The sequence below is a fragment of the Lepidochelys kempii genome, chromosome 13 (genome assembly GCF_965140285.1).
Source record: "Lepidochelys kempii isolate rLepKem1 chromosome 13, rLepKem1.hap1, whole genome shotgun sequence".
NCBI classification, from domain to species: Eukaryota; Metazoa; Chordata; order Testudines; family Cheloniidae; genus Lepidochelys; species Lepidochelys kempii.
In genome coordinates, this window is record NC_136392.1 from 10,879,555 (window position 1) to 10,892,044 (window position 12,490).

Consider the following 12,490-nt stretch of genomic DNA (forward strand, 5'->3'; position numbering starts at 1 on the left):
TTGTGCATGATTGCATGATTATTCTTTCCTTAAAGTACATGCAATTATGACTATCACATGAAAGTTAATCCATAAAATCCTGTATATGAGTCCAAATCATACAAAAACCTCATAGCAAAGGTAAGTATAAAATTTGACTCTAGTACAGCAGTGCAATGATTTCAAACTTTCTCTGTCAGTTTAAACTAGCTTTCTAGTGAATGGTAAGTGTATCTGGTATTTTACTGACTGGAGATGTTTTCATGTAAACAAAGTAAATGTTGGGTTTCAAAGCAGAAGTTGATTTACATTTGGGCTAAACTTCAGAACAAAATAAAACAAAACAGTGTAACTTGCTTTTAGAGCACAATCCGAAAATCTGATCAGAGAAAATCTCTGTGTTAAAAATCTCATTACAAAGAAACATTGACATTACCTATTTACACCCCAATTCCTCAAAGTAGAGCTAAAGAATAAAATATTTCAGTAGATCTCAGCAGAAAAGGCACAAAACACAAAGCAGGGCATGCTTGTGTCATTTTGTCACAAAGAAGCATTGACCATTGTACAACATGGAAAAAGTCAGTATTTGTGTGACATCTCTCAATATCATAGATACATGGGGGATATATCTTCCTCCCAATGTACATACATAACTTCCAGCAAAGCTGGAAATAATTACTAAAAAGGGTAGCACAGGGATGAAAATATACCCAATGGTTTGTTACAATCTACACCTCAACTTATGCATTAAGGTGGCTGATAGCTGTTTTATCATTATTGGTAAACAAATACACTGCAGTGTCTTTATAATACAGTCTCTGTGAACTGGGGATTGTGGGTGTTATGTGGGATTGATGAGGTTTAGTGGAGTTGGGAACCACCTTGTGCATTTAAATATATAATTTAACTGCTTCCTTGCTCCATACAAAAGCATTAAAATATGTAAAAGAAGCCTGAGTCCTTGCAAAGAAGAACGGTTGTTCTTAGAAGAGAACTTTGCCTATACTGTGCAGGAATGGCTATTCTGATGTTAAGGTGCTTCAAAAAGTCAGATCAATGATCTACAATTTCCAAGGCATTTCTCTCTATAATGCACCGTCATACATCCATCTGCTGTGGCAGTGTCCTGTTTGCTATATTTCTATAACTAGCCTGTCTTCATCATCACTGCTTGTGTCAGCGTATTCCACTCGGGTTTGTTTCCTTATCATCTCTAAACCTCTTGTTTTGTACGTTTTGGAAGGTGTTTCAGAGCTAGCTGTGGACTCTGTGGGACTGAAGGGAAATGAGGGCTCTTTAAAAGTATTAGTGCCAGTTTCATTAAGTGTTCCATGGCCATCTGATTGTAAGCAGGCTCCGTTCTTGTCCACGCATCCATGAGGACTGGTATCAGAAGAGTTTATCCCCTGTATATTAGCTGTGCTAGGTAAGCTAGTACTTGCGATTGATGTCTCAGGAAGGGTGTTTACCTTTGATCCCAATGAAGCTGAACACACAGTTTTGGAACTAGGATTAAGTTTGTCCTTCAGAGCTGAGTAAGAATTTCCTTCCATTGGATGTTCCTCCTTTCCTGAGGTCTGGATCAATGGGTATAATGCAGTAAAAGTTTGACCTTGTGACTCTACATTGAGTATATTTTTGTGGTTAGCTTCTGGACATAAGAAAAAAGGAGCAGTAACCTCTGAACCCATACTCACATGCTGGCAGCATGTGCCAGTGCCTACAAAATCAAAAGGAAAAGACCAAAGAGAGGACTCCACAGGGTCAGAATGAGCATTTGGCTGTGACTCCACTGGAAATGATTTCTGAAGCATGAGAGGTTGAGCCATTAAACAGCAGATGTTCAGATCATTGTTTGTTTCTCGCATGGCTGCTTTAGCTGGTGATGAACACGAGCATGTTACCATAGGTAATCCTGGAGTTGCATTAAAGTTCTGAAGAAAGAAATTGCCTCTTGAGTGTTTCTCAGTTGGTCTAGTAACATCCTGCAGCAGATGTGGGCAGGGGGGGAAGGATCGGGAAGGAAATGAATTTCAATTTACATTAAAATTTTCAATCCAAAGCAATTTCATCCTTTGTAAAGAGAATGAAATAACAATTATGTTGACTATATCCACATGACTATAAGACTGTTTATATTGGGTGTAACTCTGTTGAGATCAACTGAGTTATACAGGCATAAATGTGGTCCTTCATCTCTACAATTGTGATTATATTTGCTTTCCTTTTTGTCATAACTACAAGACAAAGTATTCATCCCTCCAGTGATTGCTAATTTCTAATAAATGAGGTAAATTACTTGTGCATTTCTCCACTATTGGTTAGTTGTTGAAGGTTTTTTTGTTGGTTGTTGGTGTGTCTGTGTGTATTTTGTTTTTTGCTTTTTAGCTAGGTGATAGCTTATGGCTGAAATAGGGGGTTGCTGACTAACTGCATGGTTACATGGTGTCCGGTTGATTTTCTTTATGTTGAAATACTATGTACACATTGCAAGGGAGTGTGTATAACTGAAGCATTAAGGAGCTAAAAACACAGGGTTTATTATGTTGTTTGTGAGCAGTATAGAAATACCAAGGTGGGTGTGCATCTACAGCAAAGTTGGTTTGTTGAGGAGCATCTGAAGAGTTAGATTCCTAAATATGAGAATTAATTTTCATAAAAATGTAATTTTACAATAGTAATTTATACTAATATATTCAAAACTCATATAGTAGCTGTGACAGTGAGAGAAATGCCATTTCAAGTTATGTTATTTTCATTGCAAAAACATTCTAAATTCAGTGATTTTGAATGTTTTTGCAGCCATGTTACCTTACCATCTTTGCAGCATTTGTAAAAACACAAAATCTGAGAAGCAAATAAATGGGAAAAAATTAAACTGCAGAGCTTTCAAATAACAATAGGGTGAAATTGAAGTTTTCTAAAATCAGTGTCGTCATCTGTGTATTTAACAAAGAATTACAGGTAAAACACCTACTTTTCCATCCAGTTTGCCTTTTTGCCTGAATTTGCTTGGATGCCCAGCTGGTGAAAATATTCCTGAGTTATTTTTGTGATTCCTGTCTTCTTTCTTATGAATATTCCCTTTGGACACTGGCTTGTCTGAGGTGGGGCAAGATAGCTCCTCCTGCTGGGGGAGATAGTTATCTGTTGGGAAAGAGATGATTTAGAGAGATTTTTAAGGTTAGATACAGTGCTCAATGAGTTTTCCATAAACCTTTTTTTTTCTTTTTTTTATATCTATGGACAGATTTTGACTTCTTAAATTGTTGTATCGAATTAATTCTGAACATGATTTATCCTAATGTACTTTCACCTCTGGATTCCTTGCAAACTGTTAGCAGCTGTGTTGAGTAGTTGCTATTTGTAATCTGCTATTCAAGCTGAGTGACTTTTCATGAATATTCCTGAGTGAATCTTCTTCAGCCCTTCTTTTCAATTAAAAATTCTTGTGAGCAAAATTTTGCATGTACATATCTTCATGGGAAGCAACTTAAAGATCTCGTGAATACCAGTGAAGCAAATTTTGAAGTTTTGATTCCAATAAAAGATCTTAAATACTTTTTTCTTCAGAATTTGCTTACCTTTCTATCCTTCATGTATCTTTATACAAAAATTTAAATGATAGAGGCCGGGGGGTGAGGTAGTGGGGGAGAAGGGTAGAAGGAGATGTGTTAATAAGAACAAGGGAGTAGGAAAAGAAGTTAGGGAAGAAATGTTAATGAGATACAAAACTGCAAGCCAAGGGAATGGCCAGAAAGTATCTGAACTTCAAATTTCAGAATGGAAAAGGGACCGAACTGGAAGGACCTACTACAGTTAAGTTGCTTTGCCACATTGCAGTGGCAAGTAGTAATTGCAGTGTTGTTGTACCCCTGTTGGTCGCAGGCTATAAAACAGACAAGCTGGGTGAGTGAGGTAATATCTTTGATTGGACCAGCTTCTGTTGGTGAAAGAGACAGGATTTTGAGCTTACACAGAGCTCTTCCTCAGGGAGTACTGGCAGAATCCATCATAAGAAACAGCCAGCTCTTGTATATTGCAACTATACCAGCTCATATCTCCCAGGTTACTAGCATTAAGTAGCTAACTAATTAGATAAATTAGATAAATGGAGAGGATCAGGGTGAGATACAAATAGTCAAAAAAGACAGCAAATGATTCTTCTGTTGATTGGAATTATATGATAATTCGCCTTTTATTGCACTGCACACTGCTGCTACGTGCTATTGCTGATCACAAAAGGGATAAGTCAGTAGAGCTGGCTGGAAGTTGGAATTCCTTCCTGCAAGAAGTTTCCAATTTTTGAAAAAATGTTTTGTCCCAGGTCATGATGAAACTCAAAATGAACATTTTTCACAGAAAGGGATTTCTAGACAAACTCAATTTGGGGGAAAACAACAGTGGAATTTTTCAGCTTGCTGGCGCCTGCCTGGAAGGCTCTTGTAAACTTTGTTTTCAGAAAGTGAGCTTGACAAGAGCCTTCCGGGTGGGCTGCCAGAGAGACAGAGAGCTGGGGTGCTCAGCCCTAGCCTGGGGGGAGACAGGGAGGCTGAGCACAGGGCTCTCAGCCACTGGTAGCTGGGCAGGCTGAGAGCTGGGAAGGCAGTCACAGTGCTCAGCCTCTGGCAGATTACCTGCAAGGCTCTTGTCCATTTCATTTTCTGCCTGCAGGGAGAAAATGAAATTGACTAGACGTTGGAAGAAGGCAGTGGGGAGCTATCATTTTGAAATGTTTTAAAATGTTTTACTACAGATCACTCTGTTTACCTACCAATGTGATCATACATCAACCTCATAAACTTCCCTGATTTCAGCACCATGGTCAACACTAATTTCCTATTACAAATGAGACATACACCTACTTATCACAAATAATGGCCCAGATTTTCAACCCTGTGAGCTATACTTAGATATGGATTTTGTGCCTTAAGGCAGAGCCCTGAACAAGATACCACCCAGGCAATAGACCCACAAGGCACAATTCCTCCATGCCTCTTGTGCTGGAAGTATAATCTTGCTTGGTCTTAGGCAAATGTGCATGTGGGAAATGTGGGCCTTATCCCTTGTATGGCTGTGTAACATGAGGGAACAGTCTAACCAATCTAATGAGTAGAGAGAGATTGGCTGATTTACAATAAGGGGCTCTCTCTATGTTTATGTTCAGTTCGCACGTGCAACTTTTCTTGTATCAAAACCTTGTCTCTGCTTCCATTCTTTCTGTGTTCATAAATAGTATTTGACTTGTGAGGAATTGTGCCCAGAATCAGCAGTGCGGCTCATCCATAAAATTCAGCACAGAATGCCAGCAAATTTCTGGAGTACTCTCTTTACTTTATATACATATGGCACTTAAACCAGAATACATAAGCTACTAAAACCCCTCAATCCATATTTTTATTTATTTGAATAAGTACTACAAGGTTAATTTATTATGCAATAGAATTATAGAATCTTTTAGCAGAAAAACAGAAATGTTCAAAAATATTTTTACTGCAAAATATAACAGTGCAGCACAGCAAATAAACTATAAATCTGCTGTGTCAACAATTAGACATGATTATGATTCTAATAACAGAATTAGTGATTTTTTTCAACCATATTTGAGTTGTACAATTTCTCTGTCTCCTATATATAGATATATACAATTTGTATTTTATTTATAACTTGATAATTCAGAGCACTTTATTTACAGTCTGCTGAGCCCAGATATTGCAGGCAGCAGGGCTGGTGATTTAAGAGGAAGCACTCTTCTGAATCAATACTGAAGTTCTGAACCAGGATGCTGAGGCCCCTTTTTCAGATCAAAAGTAAAATCAAGATTCATGTTATCACTAAACAGGTTGATGTGTTTCACTCCAGAAGTGGCTTCATTTCAGGTTCTTTCTGTACCTCACAATGTATTAAGAAACCGAATTATTAATTTTTGTCAAGCACTTCAAATGAACACTGCCATAGAAGAACTAAGTTATTGTTATGTCCATTTATTAATTTGAACTATCCTAAATTCCTTTATTTCAGGAATAACAATATAAAACTGACTGATATAAATTATTGTATAAATATAAACTTATTGTGTATTTGAGGATACCACTAACTCTTGTGCAGTCCACCCCTATGAAGAACTGTAGACTACTTGGGCACTTCCATGAAGGATAGCTGTACCTAGTGACTCAGAGATCTCATCAGTTGTTCCAGTCATCAGGAGATGGGTGGCAGTGAAAGGAGACCCACTGTCTACAACTTTACCTGTTCTATAGACAAAGTTTTTTTTCCCTAGGGCTGGCACCAGGCATGTTTATTATCAAATAACACATTTTCCCAGTATCTAGCTTCTCTTACAAAGGTATAGGCAGATGGGGATTTTGAAAAGTTGGGCCCTGATTTGCTTTGATGGTCATAAGAACATCATTGCAAAGGGAGGAAATACAATATTTGCAGCCATATATGAAACATAATATGTATCAGATAAATTGGTTTATATTAAAAATTAATAAAAGAATATTACACGCTTGCAAACATGAATAGGTGAGTAATCCTTACCTTGCAATTTTGACGCAGGAGAGTGGCATTTCTCGCATTGATTAAGGCTATCATGTGTGTGGAGCAGCTGATGCTTTTTCAGAGAATCTAGTGTCCTGTTTGGAAGCCAGTGTTGCTTGCTCAGCTTGTTAGTTTTCAGCTGACTATATCCGTGCATGTGGTTCCCTTTGGACCTGCATTGTAAAATATACCATTTTCAGTGAAAACACAAACAGATATGTTGTAAGTAGTTGCTATTTAAAAGTAGCCTTAGTAGAGTATTATCACAACTTGACTGGAATTCCACTGGGGCTGAAACTGGCTTATAGAAGGTACGACTATAATGAATAAAGGAAATGTTACTTTTATGTATGCCACAAAAAATCCTATATTAGAGAGCCTTAGTAGCAATGGGCAAAATCCTGAAGTTCTTAATTTTACTGGAGTTGGTGGAAGCTTTGGCTGAGTAGGATTGTGTAAAAATTGAGTAAAGACTTCAAACCTTGGTGCATCGAAAGGAAAGGGCTGTGTACTCTGCAGGAAATCCACAGATTTTGCAACCAGGCAAGATATCAAAACAAGATCATACCTCAAGGACCAGGGTCACACAAGGACACATGTACTTGTCTGCAAGTGGCCTCTGGCTCAATTTCTTATGTGCTACTGTTTGCTTATCACTACTAAAGAACATAAATATTTCAAGGACTTAGATCAAGGAGTTTGAGTTCTCTGGTTTTTGCTTTGAAGTGACAAAAGCCTATTAGTTAAGTTTACACATCAGAAGATGTCTCCTTGGGAATGCTGATGAAGAAATACTCACCTAGCTTCCAAAATATGACAGCACCTCACATCTGTGTGAGTCATAATGAGTGGGACTTTCAAATGTACCTTAGAATGTCACTGAAAGTCAGTGGGAGATGTGGTCTTAAATCACTTCAGATTTGGCTCCACTGTAGTAAAACACCCATGGCTGGCCTATCTCAGCTGACAGGCTCACAAGGTTCAGGCTGCTGGGCTATAAAATTGCAGTGTAGATGTTTGGGCTCAGGCTAACAGAAGGGTCTCAGAGTCTGGGCTTGCGTGGGATTCAGCATCAAGAACAAGGCTTTGTAAGTGCCAAATTTTTAGCCAGCCCATAGATTTACATGAACATTTCTGTGTGTAAAAACAAACAAACTTGCATTTGTGTGCCTGGTTTGGGCAACTAGCTCCCTAAATGTGCGATCCATGCATTCAAATGACTATCTGCCATGTAAAATGAGGGCACTCCGTTATTTTTTGAAAAATAAGTGCACAGATTCAGAGGTCAGGACAAAAAGTCTGGCCCTAAAGGAATGTGACTAGACTATTTAGATGGCACAGGTCAGCTCTTAGTTCTCTGTTTTTATTATTCTCTCCTTGGCTGTAGCTTAAACCAATATATGGTCCCATTTATGCTTGTCTCTTTAAGGCATTTGGCTCATTGAGCTGCTTTCTCTATGCTCAGCCTGCTTTTTTGCTTAACAAGTGAAATCTTTTTTTCAGAATCACTGGGCCTCAGACAAGAGAATTTGGCCCATGTATGACTTAATTGGGAGTCCCATATGGGTATCTGAAGGCAGATTTGGGTTAGACTACTGACTTAGGGTCCAGTCCTGGAAACCTGAGACAGGCAAAATGCCCATTGACTGAGTAGAGACTAAAGGATTGAGCTCATGTTTTCTAAATTGTTTTTAACAGCTTATTTGTGCATTAAATATATTCTATAGACCAAAATAGCTAAAGGATTAAGTCATGGGAAAGAGAAATGAGAGAGAGAGAGAACACACAAAACCCAGCAAATTCTTTCCAACCACCATGATCTAGCTCATTGGTTCTCAAACTTTCGTACTGGTGACCCCTTTCATATAGCAAGCCTCTGAGTGCAACCCCCCATATAAATTAAAAAACACGTTTTTGTATATTTAACACCATTATAAATGCTGGAGGCAAATGTTGGGGTTTGGAGTGGAGGCTGACAGCTTGCGACCCCCCCATGTAATAACCTTGTGACCCCCGAGGGGTCCTGACCCCCAGTTTGAGAACCCCGGAAGCTAGTCCACAGTTTGTGGAACTATGGAGGCAGAAGAGACCCACAGCTGCACCCTTGGCATAAATTCATTACACCTTTGTTTTATCTATCGGAAATACAACATAACTTTTAATTTCAATTCTGGCCTAAATTCATTCTTTTTTTCTTTTTAATTTATCAATATAGAGCCCTACTTCTTGTCACTTAAGAGGGTTAGTGGTGGTTTTTTTTATCCTATCCCTTTTCTTACCATGTTACAATTGTTCAAGAGGCATGAACTAGAAAAAAACATGTGTGACAACGTACAGTGCTACAGGAAAGCTTTGCAGCATTCTTAATTCATTTCCTCTAAAACAGAAAAGTGTGTGATAAACAGGAACTGAAAACAGTCACGTGAGAGTTTCTGAAAATGTGTATGGGGGGCAGGGATTGCCAGGAAAAGAACTGACAAGTAGAAAGAAGGCAATTCAGCCCTGAAGGTCTGATCTTGTAATTCTGTTAAAGTCAATAGAGATTTTTCCTGTTTCAGGACAGCAGAATTGAGCACTTTAAGCCCTGATCCTGGACTGAGCTTTGTGTGCATAGACCCTTACTTCTGCATAGGGCCCACTAATTTTAATTCAGTGAGGTTTTCCACAGTTGCAGGACTCTGCCTGCACAAAGCATATTACAGGACAGAGCCCATAGATACAGTCACATTAATGGCAGTAGTTTAGTTGATAGCAAAGCTCGGTCATCAAACATACAGTGACACAAATCAGGATGGGGACATGCATTCACATTAGGTCCAGATTAGATGTGGTCCTATTGGAGAAAAATTAAATTGGCAGCCTTTGCCTCAGTGGCTCAGAGGCTTTGACTCACTCCTCTCAAATAAGCATCAGTTAACAGTACTGGAAAATCCTCATGCCTGCAATTTATACCTTCTTATATCCTTCTGTTGGATGCTCCTCCAGTTACTACCCTATCATTTACTACCCTGTCATTACCCCCTCAATACATGTATAACACCAACAGACCCTGGTCGTCAGCGAGCAGGATTGAAGCTGGGACCTCCTCTGGAGCTTAGTGCATGAGCCTCTACTGCATGAGCTAAAAGCCACATGGCTGTTAGCTAAGGCTGTAGAGCAGACTTATTAATCTCTCTCTCTAAGGGTATGTCTACACTACGAAATTAGGTCGAATTTATAGAAGTCGTTTTTTTAGAAATCGGTTTTATATATTCGAGTGTGTTTGTCCCCACAGAAAATGCTCTAAATGCATTAAGTGCATTAACTCAGCGGAGTGCTTCCACAGTACCGAGGCAAGCGTCGACTTCTGGAGTGTTGCACTGTGGGTAGCTATCCCACAGTTCCCGCAGTCTCCGCTGCCCATTGGAATTCTGGGTTGAGATCCCAATGTCTGATGGGGCTAAAACATTGTTGCAGGTGGTTCTGGGTACATATCGTCAGGCCCCCGTTCCCTCCCTTCCTCCGTGAAAGAAAGGGCAGACAATCGTTTTGCGCCTTTTTTCTTGAGTTACCTGTGCAGATGCCATACCACGGCCAGTATGGAGCCCGCTCAGGTAACTGTCACCGAATGTCTCCTGGGTGCTGGCAGACGTGGTACTGCATTGCTACACAGCAGCAGCAACCCCTTGCCTTATGGCAGCAGACGGTACAGTAGGACTGGTAGCCGTCATCGTCATGTCCGAGGTGCTCCTGGTCGCCTCTGTGAGGTCGATCAGGAGCGCCTGGGCAGACATGGGCGCAGCGACTAAATTTGGAGTGACTTGATCAGGTCATTCTCTTTAGTCCTGCAGTCAATCCTATTGAACCATCTTATGGTGAGCAGGCAGGCGATACGGATTGCTAGCAGTCCTCTTGTACCATTTTCTGCCGGGCAGGCAAGAGATGAGGATGGCTAGCAGTCCTATTGTACCATCTACTGCTGAGCAGCCATGAGATGTGGATGGCATGCAGTCCTTCTGCACTGTCTGCTGCCAGTCAAAGATGTAAAAGATAGCTGGAGTGTATCAAAACAAGAAATAGACCAGATCTGTTTTGTACTCATTTGCAAACCCCCCCTCCTCCCCCTGTCTAGAGGACTCATTCCTCTATGTCACACTGCAGTCACTCACAGAGAAGGTGCAGCGAGGTAAATCTAGCCATGTATCAATCAGAGGCCAGACCAACCTGCTTGTTCCAATAAAAACAATAACTTAGGTGCACCATTTCTTATTGGAACCCTCCGTGAAGTCCTGCCTGAAATACTCCTTGATGTAAAGCCACCCCCTTTGTTGATTTTAACTCCCTGTAAGCCATGTCATCAGTCGCCCCTCCCTGCGTCAGAGCAATGGCAGACAATCGTGCATCTGAGTTGATAGTGCTGTCCAGAGCAGTCACAATGGAGCACTCTGGGATAGCTCCCAGAGGCCAATACTGTCGAATTGTGTCCACAGTACCCCAAATTCGACCCGGCAAGGCCGATTTAAGCGCTAATCCACTTGTCAGGGATGGAGTAAGGAAATCAATTTTAAGAGCCCTTTAATTCGAAATAAAGGGCTTCATCATGTAGACGGGTGCAGGTTTACATCGACTTAATGCTGCTAAATTCGACTTAAAGTCCTAGTGTAGACCAGGGCTCAGTGGTCTCCGTGCCACTAGATGGGACAAAACACCACACACAGGAGGTATGTGGGTTACACATGTTACATCAATTCAAATTCATTGATGCTGGCTTGTCGGTTTACTGAGGTGTCATTATCATCACTTCTGATTACGGCCCTCTGTCTTTATAGTGTTCACCCAGTTTATCCAGGATAATGTTATTCTGCCAGGGCAAATTTAAATTTAGTGCAAGCAGACACTGAAGTTTTTGGAGCTGTACCCACTTACTCTAGGGTTAAATTTGTCTCCCAGTCACCAACCCGGTCTTCCTTAGCATAGCAGCAAATCCTGTACTAACTGCTGTGTAAAAAGATCTTTTCTTGATCCAGAAGAGAAATTCTCTTGTCTCTACGGTAACCAGGAATGCTTTGGCTCAATGCAGTTTGACCCAGATTATCAGATCACAGGCCAGGCATGGCTTTTGGCCATGCAATGGCTTTATGGGTGACATCTATCAAGAGCAAAAAAACCTGGGATACCACAAAAACATCAAGTAAGACCTAAATAATAATACAGTTCTTCGTAGTTCTGCCTTGTACTTCATCTGCAATTAGAGAACTAAAGGTTCAAAGTTTGGGTCCCTCCAGGAAAAAAAAAATTGATTCTTTTGTTCCCTCTTGAAATTATAAACTTCAGACGACTGTGAGCATTAATTGACAAGGTTTCCCTCTGCCTTTGACACATTTGTGATGTGCCTAGAAAGCTTTGCACTTTCTTTATAAAATAACATAATTAATTTCATGATCATGCATTTTCCCAAAGCATCATGCTTCTCTGTTTTGGTTAATTAGCATTTTGGGGGCACCCGTTTTTAGTTTCTGAATCTTATACCTATCTTAGTAAAATGCTACCTATATTGGATGAGGTTGAAAACAACATTCTTTACCATTTTGGGTTGATTTTCATTTTTTTCTGTTTATGGCTCCTCTTGGATTTATTTGTTGTGAATGTTTCCCTTCTGCAAAGTATTTCTTTCTTCTCTCGCTCTGCAATATTTTCTGAAGCTCCACTTCCTCCAGCCTTTGAACTGGACTGTTGAGAATAGTGAGAAGATTATACTTGTGCACTTCAAAGCACATGAACATTTCTGAGTGAGTTACAGAAATAAACTGATTAGATTAACAGAATGTTGTCAAATAGTGTAAATCCTACATTTAACAGTGTAATAATGATCTTTGGTAACAAATTCCTTCTGTATTTAAAAAAGTATTTATATGTTGTGTGTTTAAATTCATCACTACCTGAATATTAACCATAAAATTAAAAATAAGACAAGTTTAATATTTTT

At 39.7% G+C, this 12,490-nt stretch overlaps 1 protein-coding gene and 1 long non-coding RNA gene across 2 annotated transcripts in view; one reads left to right on the plus strand and one right to left on the minus strand.

Moving 5' to 3' along the window:
- Nucleotides 1-12,490, plus strand: part of LOC140896978 (uncharacterized) — a 58,357-nt gene that overhangs the window by 7,200 nt on the left and 38,667 nt on the right. The window lies entirely within an intron of this gene.
- ZNF831 (zinc finger protein 831) overlaps nucleotides 735-12,490 on the minus strand; it is a 31,701-nt gene continuing 19,945 nt past the window's right edge. The window contains exons 3-6 of the mRNA XM_073309206.2: nucleotides 12,089-12,234; nucleotides 6,526-6,698; nucleotides 2,960-3,129; nucleotides 735-1,967 (exon numbers count right to left, since the gene is read on the minus strand). Of these exons, the coding sequence (XP_073165307.1) occupies nucleotides 1,116-1,967; nucleotides 2,960-3,129; nucleotides 6,526-6,698; nucleotides 12,089-12,234 (1,341 nt within the window). The 3' untranslated portion in view covers nucleotides 735-1,115. The remainder of the gene's footprint in view (nucleotides 1,968-2,959; nucleotides 3,130-6,525; nucleotides 6,699-12,088; nucleotides 12,235-12,490) is intronic.